This window comes from Brachyhypopomus gauderio, chromosome 7, assembly GCF_052324685.1.
Source record: "Brachyhypopomus gauderio isolate BG-103 chromosome 7, BGAUD_0.2, whole genome shotgun sequence".
In the NCBI taxonomy this organism is placed as follows: domain Eukaryota; kingdom Metazoa; phylum Chordata; class Actinopteri; order Gymnotiformes; family Hypopomidae; genus Brachyhypopomus; species Brachyhypopomus gauderio.
The window spans coordinates 1,734,441-1,746,305 of NC_135217.1; the positions used below are offsets into that span (position 1 = coordinate 1,734,441).

General features: G+C 42.4%; 1 protein-coding gene across 2 annotated transcripts; it reads right to left on the reverse strand.

Moving 5' to 3' along the window:
* Window positions 1–5,719: 5,719 nt before the first annotated feature.
* LOC143518389 (uncharacterized) lies at window positions 5,720–11,605 on the reverse strand. 2 transcript variants are annotated; one of them, XM_077010849.1, is made up of 3 exons: window positions 10,964–11,605; window positions 8,936–9,007; window positions 5,720–8,825 (listed from the first exon to the last, which is right to left on the reverse strand). In XM_077010849.1, exons 1-3 carry the CDS (start codon window positions 11,574–11,576, stop codon window positions 7,612–7,614), a joined length of 1,899 nt encoding a protein of 632 aa, XP_076866964.1. In that variant the 5' UTR covers window positions 11,577–11,605; the 3' UTR covers window positions 5,720–7,611. The 2 variants fall into 2 exon arrangements, with proteins under 2 accessions (XP_076866964.1, XP_076866965.1); XM_077010850.1 differs by lacking the exon at window positions 8,936–9,007.
* Between the last annotated feature and the right edge of the window lie 260 nt (window positions 11,606–11,865).

Here is an 11,865-nt window from a genome sequence, read left to right on the forward strand (position 1 = left end):
AACGGGCAGGGTAAGCTTCGGAGACGACAGCGTCTTTTTCACATTCGCTTTATTTAAAACAACCACACGATTCAAAAACACTGTGTCGAGTCGCGTAAGTGATGATGTGAGTGCTGAATTTACATTGATCTTACCGGCTTCCCGACTCGTGTCCCTTCAGTGGAATGTTTGCAGTAGCTATTTGAGTAAGGACGTTTGAGTAAAGGTATTTGTGTGAAATCGAAAGCAGGACTGCCTACCGTTAACTGCGCTGTATTCAGTGTGTAGATCTGTTTTCTCTTACAACATGGAAATATGAAACTTTACCTCTGTGTTTGTCGGTCATTGGTCTTTTATTAATAAGGAAGTAGATGAAGTAGTGATATGGCATCATATTACCACTTTGAAACCTTTGAAAACCCTTCAATTTTATGCCGGGCATCACTTACTGAATCTTTTTGGCATAAAAATTATAAGGTCGAACAGGACAAGTTCAGGTGAGCTAGTCGCTTCAATGTCAGTTCCAGCCCATGCCACAAGGGGGCAGATGACCATAATGACGTCACACTTGCCAGTCGTGGCATTGACAGCCTTTCTGATTCTGTTGGAAGCCTTTGGATTGGTCCCAGTGCTGACAGGGAAGGACCTGAAGTCTCCTGCACAAAACAAGTGAACAGGTTTGAGCTTAAATCAGATATATAGTACAAATCTTCCTCATTTCCTGCGTGAATTATTGTCCTTAAAGTGGAAGTGTCACAAGCTGGTCAACGTGTTTGTCACGTTCACAGATCCTCCACTGAAGTCCAGAGCGGGGAAAGCTGTTCCTGTAAATGCCAGCCACCGTGCTCTCATTACATTTGGGAATTGAAACGCATTACCAGTGCAAATCCAGTGATTTTCATTTTTTAAATTATTTTATCATTTTATAACACAAACAAAGAACAGTCTGAGCTTACAAAAAAAAGAGGGAGGAGGTATACACAATCTATTTTTTTCTCTTTCTTTCTTTCCTCTTTTTTTAAAACAGATCTTCCATGTTCTTGCTACACTAATCTATCATTTCCTTTCTGTACAGCAGGGGTGTCAAACTCATTTTCACCGCGGGCCACATCGGCATAATCGTTACCCACGGAGGGCCATATGTAAGGGCGTACTCACACTAGGCTCTGCGATCCGGGCCCGGGCACGGTTGCCTGCCGAAGCACGGTTCGTTTGGCTAGTGTGAGCGCTCCAACCGTGCCCGGGCCCGGATCAGTTAACCGTGCTCGGGCCCGCTTTGAAGAGGTGGGCCAGGGCACGATTCATGTGGACTCGGGCACGGTTCGCTTCTAGTGTGAGCGCTATCCGTGCCCGGGCCCGCTTGGTGCCTCGTCTGATTGGTTCATTTCGCTGGAACTCAAACATGACATCAGTGATGCGACGCTCACGTTAAACAGTCATAGCGGCAAAGCGATTAGCAGACAATCGTTGTGTTAAATGATCGATAAATCTGTGCTTGCACCGTGTTTCTGCACTTCCAAAACGACTCCAAAAATACAATAAAAAGAGAATCATGAGCTCTATAGTGTTGTGCGAGCGCGCTTTTTTTCCAAATAAAGCGGCGTTGTGATGACGTAAGCGTGCTCGGGCCGGGTTGCTGAAGCGAGTGTGAGTGCAGGCCAGAGGGGGAGTGGGGAGGGGGGATAACCGGGCCCCAGCACGGATCCAGCAAACCGTGCCTAGTGTGAGTACGCCCTAACTTATAAATGTACCTACTCCTTAATGTTAAATACCTCTGAATTTATTACTTATTCAAGTTACAAATATTAGATATATTTGCGTAAATGTAAAAAAATGTTTGCTTGTTTCTGTTATTATAACATAAATCCTTTAAATTTGTTAGGTTATGAAACCCACATTACTCCATCAATCAACGATCAAACTATCCAAGTGAATAAAGAAAAATTGATCAAATATATCACATTTACTTTGTTCAAAACTTGAAATATCAAATTACTGTGAAAATAGCGATTGTGCTTCAAAAATGCTCCCTCTGAAAAATACTGAAGCACGGCGATTTCTTCAGCCACAACAAAGCAGCTTTTACTGCCGTTTCGTTTGTGGTCATGAACACACTCTGTTGCGATCTGTTGACAATTCGTCGTTTTTCTTGAGGGCTAATTTTGGCATACTTAGCTCTGTGTTTGGTCGCAAAATGCCGACGTATATTGTACTCTTTGACAACTGCCACTGCTTCATACCCATTTTTCTCCTTGAAGCGCAAACATCGCTTTCCCATCTTTCTTGAAACATCCTTCTATCTGCATCAATGTTTCTCTTCATGGACATTTTGGAATCATTATTTGTATTTCCCAATTACACTTATTGGGAAAATCGCATCGATATGGATGCACTGCAGTGTCGAGATGCCGTCACCTCGCGAGTAACATAATTGTGGGAAATGTAGTTTTTGCTCACTTTTAGTTTTTTTTTTTTTTTTTTGACAATTTGGCTTTTTAAGCTCTCGCGGGCTTTGAGTTTGACACCTGTGCTGTACAGCAGTGGTTCCCAAAGTGGGGGGCGCGGAGCTATTGCAGGGGGGGGGGGGGGGGGGGGGGGGGGCGCGGAGCTTGGCAGTAAAACATGTGCACATGTGTCAATAGGGGGGGGGGGGCGCAAAAATATTCTCATCTACTAAAAGGGAGCACGGCAGAAAAAGTTTGGGAACCACTGCTGTACAGTGTCTTGCAGATCACGGGGCAGATGTTCCACAAGGGGTCGCCATATCTTCATAAAACCGTCCTCATTATTCTTTAATTTTGCACTAAGCCTCTCAAATGGTAATATCTTAAAAACCTCCAGAAGTTTGATACTTTTGGACATTCCCAAAACAGATGCATAAGTTGATTTACACTTAAGACAAAATGAGTCTTAAAATTTAATTCAGAACATAAGGAGTCCTCCGCTGTCTATGAAGCATCCGGAACTGCATTTTCTTTATACTGTACTTATTACTAAGATTGAGTTAATTGAATTAATTCTTTCCATGGTTGCTCATCACACTCTTTTAAAATCCCTTTCCCACTTCTTGATAAGTTTTTCAAAATTATATTTATTATACTCCTGTATATATTTGTAACAATGTCCAATTAATCCTTTTTTAAACTTATAATAAACCAAAAACTTTTCCATTGGACTCAGTTGAACGATAACTTGTTGTTTTGAGATACAAATTAATGTAATATCTAATTTGTAAGTATGCAAAAAAATCTCTTTGTAACAGCTTATATTTATCTTTAACTTGTGAAATGACAACCACACCACCAAGAAGTAGATCCCCATCACTCTTACACTAGCGGCTAACCACCTTTGGAACACACCACCTTTAAAACCAGGAGTAAAATCCTCATTATTTATTATTGGTGTCAAATTAGAGATTGTAGTTTTGGCTAAAATACCAATTGATGTACCTCCAAATCTTAATTGAATTCTCCGTCATTGGATTATTTACTGATTTAATATGTTTCTCATTATTCACAATTCTCGCTATTAATGTAAATGGTGCTGAATTGCATGCTTCCAATAATTTTTTGAATTGCAGCAAACACTGAAGGTTTTACAGGTGAAGTAGATGTAAAATATCCAATACCGATAATGAGCTCATGTAACGCCTCCATCATAATGCACATTATGGCTGTGTGGACCAGTTAAGTGTGTACAGGCAGAATAAAGGAAACCATCTCCTACCCACCACAACAACTTTTGAAGCAGGCTGTCATCCTGTTAACACACAGGGAGAAGATGGTAGGACCACATGAAGGTTTCATAAATCTTCTATGGTAGTAGTCTAGTGTGAGTTTTTGTGTAGATTGATTGATTGGTTAGTCCTTAAAATACATGAAAATTAGCAACCATCTGACCCATCTTAACCAGTGTAGTCCAGTCCCAGGGCTCCGGGGAGACACCCACCTCACATCACTCCACGTCAATCACTGGAATATTAGCACACCCTTAACCTGTAATCACCTGCACCTGTATTCACTTAACATCTTGCTTAAAGCCCTGCAAGTCTCACTGGTGTGTGTGTGTGTGTGTGTGTGTGTGTGTGTGTGTGTGTGTGTGTGTGTGTGTGTGTGTGTGTGTGTGTGTGTGTGTGTGTGTGTGTGTGTGTGTGTGTGTGTGTGTGTGTGTGTGTTCGATCGATCGATCGATCGATCGATCAAGGAGAAACAATCATTCTCACAGACTGTTGGACAGGTATCTACAACAAGCGTATTTTGTACATGTTCATATATAGGTGGCGACGTGTGTCCAGCATCCTCCAGTGTAAAGTCCATCTCTGCATGTGAGGAACCTTGGTCTAAGACAGCTGAGCTTATCTACTCTTATTTATGACCTTCCCTCTCATGGACACAGTTTCAGTCCATTTAGATGAAGCCAACACTCATGTCAAGTTTGAATCACTCCTCCACACCCTTCACCCTCTACCTTTACATTCACTCTTGGAATGACACCACTAGGTATTGTGTCTGCTTTAATATAAACTTTAACCAACAAGCTACAACAAACAAAGCTACTTACAACATGATTTGTACAAACAATGACCAGCCAACAAAAAATTTTTAAAATGGGATTTAAATACACAGACCAACAAGGAAGTAAACTAGAAGCAGGTGAATACAGTGATGAGAGGTGGGGTAACAAACAATCAGGCATGGAAAACAAAACCAAAACACAGTGGCACATGAAATACAAAAGCAACAACATGACCGACAGCTGGGTGACCGGGCCAAGCATGAAGTTTAGAGACTATTTGCCACCTTCAGACAGCAGGAGAGATGAAATTAAAGAGCAAAAATGACAAATATAAAGAGACATAATTAGACTACACTGTAACATTGCTGTGTTAGTAATGATGCTGATAAAGTCTGAATCCAATATATGCAAGAACTTATATATACTCCACGTCTCAGTCCTCCCAACCTCTTTTTCCAGGTCTACCAGAAGCCACTGATCAGGTAAACAGGTACACAGGTACACACAAAACAAATACGTGGATGGTTTAGTTTGTGTTTAGTTAGTGTTGGTATTTTTGGTTAATGTGGTGTATAGACCTGTATAATTTCAGAAGTTGTGAAATGAGAACTGACTTTTAGGACCGTACCTTTTGGTTGAACATCCAGTGATGTCTGCTAAACAAAGTGAAACCACAAACCATGTCCAAAGGGTTATTGGTCATTATGGTTGTTGGTTGGACTTCACACTTAGAGAACAAAGAATCAACACCCCTCTGCCATCTGAGTCCCTCCTGTCTATGTTCTCTGACCAATTAAATGTAAGAAATACTTATTGTCAACAAAACAAATGAAATGACTTTTCAATTCCATCTGATCCTGATTGCAGAGACCTGGCTTTAAGACCTGACCCCAGAACAGAGTACAGAAAGGACAGAGACACAGAAGTCATAGAGAAAACCAAAGGAAGAGGAATCTGCTACTGTGAGAACTTGTTTAAAGATAACATGGGCATTCCAGAATCATGCACTCTTTCACTAGTGTCATGTTACTCTCCCAGACAAATGTGGAGCTCACCAACTTGCAGGGGTAACCCAACTCTGAAGAATCTATCCACAACTTCTCTCCTGGTGCTGAACTGCTTCACCACTAATGGTTTATATTCATGTTCTATTTCTAAAATATTTTGTAATTTTTGTCGGAACATTTTTTGTCCACTGGTTCCAGAAGATGCCTGAATCTTCATATGGTTCGTGTAATTTATCAGGACTGGATCTGCTGCAAGAACATCCATTTATAACCTGCTGCTTCAGACTTAAATCTGTTACTGTTCACAGATCAGTGATTCTGTCATCTGCACTGATTCTGCTGTTCACGGATCAGTGATTCTGCTGGAGCTGAAACTGTAATCTCTGCTGTTCATTGGTATGATCGAACATTCAGAACTTATTCACTCACTGTGCTCCAGGTAATCTGCTATTTAAACAGTGGCATACTGCAGGCTAGTGCTTATGACTAGATCACTCATGACCAGACCGAGTGCTTATGACTAGATCACTCATGATCATGTGGGAGTTTCACCTACTAATCCTTTAAAGTAGATATAATTTGTTTTGCCTTAATTATTAATCAGTCTCATTAATTTAGAATCAGTCTCATTCTAATTATACCAGAACCACAAGTTTAGTTATCAACTAAAGGTAATTAATGGTTTGGTATCTGAAGGATTTAACTATGAATTCTTTGGAGGTTTTGGCAACAACCACTTTTGAATGACATCAATACAGACAATTTGATGAAAATAAAGGATACATTTATTTTAAACCAACTATTCTAAAACAAACAGCATCAACAAGGATCAGTATATTTACAGTGAAGACTCTGCATCTAGTGTGTGTGTGTAAAAATAGGAGGAGTAAATGTGTGCACGCGCTTGTGCGCGTGTGAGGAGGCGGGGGTTGTAGTTTCAGTTCTCCAATGGAGAACAAAGCCTCTAAAATGGCGCCGACTTTAAACAGTAGAGCAGCGCGACTGTATGTTAATGAGCTCAGCTGGTGTATTCCAAAGAGTAATGGCGCTGGCTTAATAACTAAAAATTAACGTGGTGTATCTGAGAATGGGGAAGACTACAAGTTGTCCATTAATCAGATAAATAAAAGATGCTGGCATGCACAGCAAAGAGAACTTTGTATGTACAAATCTTGATGAAGATTATGAAAATAAAGTTAAACACATTCGGAATGTATTAACAGAAAACTTGGTTAACTCTACAGTTCAAGTAACTTTGCCCTTTGATAAACTATGCCCAGCGGTAAGAGTCTCACGTGTTGAGGGTTTTGGGTGGTTTCCTCGTCCTCCCTGAATTCTCCTGGAATTAGGAGGGAATTTCCACCACAGGCTCCTCGTCCAGGTGTGCTGGGGAATCATCCAGGACTGAGAGTCTCGTTCACGATTTAACAACAGGGAATTGATCGCCTTTGTTTCAGTCCGTGTGGCCGCGTTAGCAAGCTTGATTGAAGTAGTTCGGTGAATCTGTTGTCGCGGTAACGTTGATCAGTTGCTTGGTGTAACTCGGGCTCGTTAATGAAGTAATACGACTTTCAGCTGTTTGCTGTTAGTCGTACCAAAGTTCGCGTGCTCTCAATAAAGTGAATCGGGGAGAGAGTGAACTGTACACACACCCTTACTTCTGTCAAAGCAAGCTTGTTCAATGTGTTGCCAGTGGTACTGCCACCTGCTGGTTTAGCATGGTACCTACAATCAGACCGAGTGCTTATGACTGGATCACTGAGTGTCCCCCAGAGCAGCAGTTGGGTTAACCTGCTAAACAGTCCTGTAGTGTCCTGATGACCCTGTCCTCCTGCTGGGACTCCCTCTCTGACTCCCACTCTAATTCCCTCTCTGTAATTATGTCTTAGTGTCTCTAAAGCTGGGCGTACACTGGGCCGAGTTTCGGCTCAATCGCGCGTCGTGCATCGTATAGTTTACACAGGTAAACGAGGAGCGATTCACACCTCACGACCAACTCCCGATCAGAAATCACAGCGTCGCAAGAATATCAAACATGTTTGAAATTCAAATCGCTCCTCGTGAGAGTATCACACTGTTGAAGCAGCTCCAAGAGCTTCAGTCGTGCGATTTAGTCGTACAGTTTGAGCGGGAGCTGAGTACACGATTTAAAATATCGTACAGTGTACGCCCAGCTTAACTCTCTCTCCTTCTCCTCTATCCTACAGTCAAATTCTTTCTGTTTCTGTGTCATAACACTCCAAAGTTTTTGCTGGAGTTCAGGCAGGATGATCTTCATGAGGTTCCTCTCTGCCTCCACCCTGGCCTCTCCTTCATACGTCTCCCTGATCTCCTCCATCTCCTGTCTGTGTCTATCCTCCATCTCTCTCTTCTCTTTCTCACTCTCCTCTTTCAGTCTGTCTAGTTCCAGCTGAACCTCTTTCCTCTTCTGAATCTCTCTCTCCAGCTCTCTCTCTAGCTCTTTCTTTTTACTGTCATCCCTTTCTTCTTTCAACATTCTCTCAAGTTCAGTTATTTGCTCCTCATGTTTATTGATTTGAGTATGACAGTCAGCAAACAATTGTGTAAATTTCATCAAAGCCTCCTCTATGCTCCTCTCTAGTTTCTCTCTTGTTTCTTCTTCCTGTCTCTCTTTCCTCTTTTCTCTTTTTCTCACAAACATTGTCTCCATCTCTCTGATCAGAGATTCTGTCTCCAGGTAGATCTCACTGCTGTAGAATCTCTCTCTGTTTCCTTCCACCATCTTCTCTATCTTCTCCAGCAGCTCTGAGATCTGAGACCCATCCCCACTCTCCTTAATGTTGAGACAGTGAAACTTGTTCCCACATTTCTCCACAAGTGTCTGGACCGCTTGACTTCCTGACTGAATTAACTGTTCAGGATTTTGTTCTTCCTCACTAACAGTGAAGAGGATCATGGTGTTCCTCCAACATCTCTCTCCAAACATCTCTTCGATTTTCTCCAGCATCCCTCTCTCCTCTCCTGCAGGCTGCTTCACTGGTATGACTAGGAGGAAGGCGTGGGGTCCTGGGGCAGACAGATGGACACAGAGTCCCACGTCCTGTCTCACCTCCTCCAGAGAGAGTTCAGGGCAGAACCAGTCAGGAGTGTCCACCACAGTCACCTTCCTCCCAGCCACCTCCCCCTGTCTGCTCTCACTCTGCTGGGGGAGTGTAGATGTAGCAGCCTGGCTCCTCTCCTCTCTGCCCAGGATGGTGTTTCCTGCTGCACTCTTCCCAGACCCAGTCCTCCCCAGCAGCACCAGCCTGAGTTCTGGTACAGGAACCGGCACTGGAGAGTCTGGACTGGAGGATTCTAATCCCACTGGAAAAGAACAAGAATAAATAATTTGGCACAGAATAGTTTACTGCAACCTGGTCAATAGCTGTTAATAAATCATTAAGGTACTATTTGTATCTATATTAATCCCGTACTCTGTGGACTAAGTCCCTCAATACTGTTTCTCCTCCTGAGTGGAGCTGCCAAGTCTGCTGTCTTTCCACTCACTGTAATACAGCAGAACCAGACAGAATGGAGAACACATTATTTAAAAGGCAGTTAACAGATGAGCATTGTTAAAATAATCTATGATAGACCATGAGTAACTATTTTCAAAGGATCAACTTGCATTTTACTGTATTTGTGGGGCCAGTTGGTTGTCTTTATATTCTCATGACCAATGAAGGGTGACCACACCAATAATAGGAACTTTAAAATGTCCATGTCTAAAGTGTCTTATTCGGTTTATGCTGAATAAAGCACATACTCCCCAGCCGTGAGTCTGTGACAATAAAAAGGAAGCAATAAGTCTAGTCTCAGGGAAAATGGGGGTTTTAATGAATGAAGTGCACAACACAAAACCTGTGACCTAATCTAAATGAAGGATACAATAACCAACAGTCAACTGCTATAAAGACAAGATGTAATTAACACATTGCCCTCCACCCTCTCAATCATTGGTCATTGTAGTTTTCCTCATCCCCTATGTTTACCTATCCTGGTTCAGCCTTTGTGCAATCTATTTCACCTGTGTCTTGTTTCTACCTTCGTTTGTTGTGTATTTAGACCCCTTGTTTCTTTTAAATGTGCCATATTTTGTCAATTGTGATTTGGGGAGCAGTTGGGGTTAGGTGCCTTGCTCAAGGGCACCTCAGTCATGGCGTCAGGTCTGGGAATCGAACCCACGATCCTCTGGTCATAAGACCAGTTCCTTACCACCAGACCATGACTGCCCCACCAGACCATGACTGCTCAGTGGTTGTCAGTCTTTGCATGGTTGTTTCCCGAGTTTGCTTAGCCTACATTTGTTTTTCATCCTGTTCTATCGATCCTGGGTTTGTTTATACTTTCTGTTCCTGTCATCTTTCTCCCCGTTTTCCCCAGTAGGCTTGACATTCTCTCGCTCTGGTTAATCTCCTCTTGGTGTGTTTAATAGTCTTTATACTAGTAGTTAGTAGTTAGTTAGTAGTGGTTAGAAGTAGTAGTAGTTAGGGTTTATGCTTGTATGTGTTAGTAGTGTAACGATGCGCGCAGTGCGACGGACGAAGCATGAGTCCAGCAGTTTGCACAAACGTCACTTTTATTCAACACAAAATAGCGCAGACAGCGCACGTATGACACTTCTACATTTAATGCGGACTGACTCAAACAAAGATGAGCACGGGCCACTGCGCGAACGCACATTAAATAGACAAACCACATAAGCCCCGAGTGATCACGAGAGGAGCTACAGGTGAGACCGATGAACACTCAGACACATCCACACCTACGAAGATCCACAGGCGCAGACGACTAGACGTAGACAACATAAACCCAAGCCCAAAGGGGAGGGGTCAGGGGCTGTATCGTGACAGCGGGGGTATGCTACATCCCTAGTTTATGTTAATGTCTCGCGTACTGATCCCTTTTTTGGGGTTTAGTTTACCAAACGTTGTTTGTGTAGTTTCGTAATGCTATTCATGTGCATTTGTGTTAATATTTTGTCTGTTCTTTATTCCTGAAATATTTACTTTTATTTTTGTAGAGGTTTGGTTGTAGGCATTTGATTGTTTTGCAAATATTCCTCTTAGGTCTTGGCATAAGGCATCCAGTCTGTCTGGTTGCATTTCTGTGTCAAAACCCTGTTGACCCATACCCGTGTATGTTGATTAAAGATCAGGTTTCTCCGCATTTGTTTCCACCCCTGCGTTGCATGAACGTAAATTGTTACAACATATATAGACATAAAATGACCCTCAGTTGTCAGGATCCTAATAGGCCCCACCCACCTGAGGAACAGCAATGCAACAACAACAGGACAACATAAACTACTTCCGCTGCTGATGGAGGCAACCGGTAGGTTGCCCCCATATTGTGACAACTTCACAAGACATTGAGTGTTTCTTGATCAAGGTCAAATTGAATATCCACCACATAACAAGCCTTCTTTTAAACCATTGTTTTTTAAATACCAAACTACTCACTGTTTGGATGGTCCCCCTCTTTGCTGCGTCTTCTCCTGACTGGGACTGGTGGGTCTGGGTCTGTCCTCTCCTGTAGCTGTTTGCTTCTCTCCTTTAGAAGTCTGTCTTTCTCCTCAACCTGCTTATCTTTCTCTTCAAGCTGTTTGTTCTTTTCTGCCAGTTCAGTTTTCTGTTGTTCCAGTAGGATCATCATCTCCTGGTGTTGGTTGTTCTTCTCCTGTAGTTCCTTTCCCAGTGTCTCCAGTTGATTTTTACTGGTTTCTACCTCTTTTGTTGTGTTCTCCAGTAGTGTCTCTCTCTCACCCAGCAGACTGGTCATATTCCCCAGTTGTGAGTCTTTCTGTGTGAGTTGATTCAGTGCATCTGCAAATCTTTCATTAGTTTCCTGTAACAGTGCATCTCTCTGAGAAGCAGATCTGATGGTCTCTAAATGTTCTTTTATAACCACGTCTTTCTCTTCCAGCTCCATGTCTTTATCTTTCAGCTGTTCCTTCATCTCACTTATTTCTTTGTCTTTCTCCACAAGTCTTTGCTTAATGTCTTGCAGTTGTTTTCTGTGATTCTCCTCTAATTTCAGTCTCAGTGTCTCTAACTCTCTCTGTTTTTCCTCCATCCTACTATCAAACTCTTTCTGTTTCTGTGTCATAACACTCCAAAGTTTTTGCTGGAGTTCAGGCATGATGATCTTCATGAGGTTCCTCTCTGCTTCCACCCTGGCATCTCCTTCATACATCTCCATGATCTCCTCCATCTCCTGTCTGTGTCTATCCTCCATCTCTCTCTTCTCTTTCTCACTCTCCTCTTTCAGTCTGTCTAGTTCCAGCTGAACCTCTTTCCTCTTCTGAATCTCTCTCTCCAGCTCTCTCTCTAGCTCTTTCTTTTTACTTTCTTCTTTCAACATT

Bases quoted from the DNA above. Each gene is read 5' to 3' on its own strand.
- LOC143518389 (XM_077010849.1), bottom strand. From the start codon at position 11,576: ATGGAGGAAAAACAGAGAGAGTTAGAGACACTGAGACTGAAATTAGAG. The intron at 9,008-10,963 runs GTGAGTAGTTTG...GCTGTATTACAG, and splicing joins AGAGGGGGACCATCCAAACA to TGAGTGGAAAGACAGCAGAC. The intron at 8,826-8,935 runs GTACGGGATTAA...GTTCTTTTCCAG, and splicing joins TGAGGGACTTAGTCCACAGA to TGGGATTAGAATCCTCCAGT.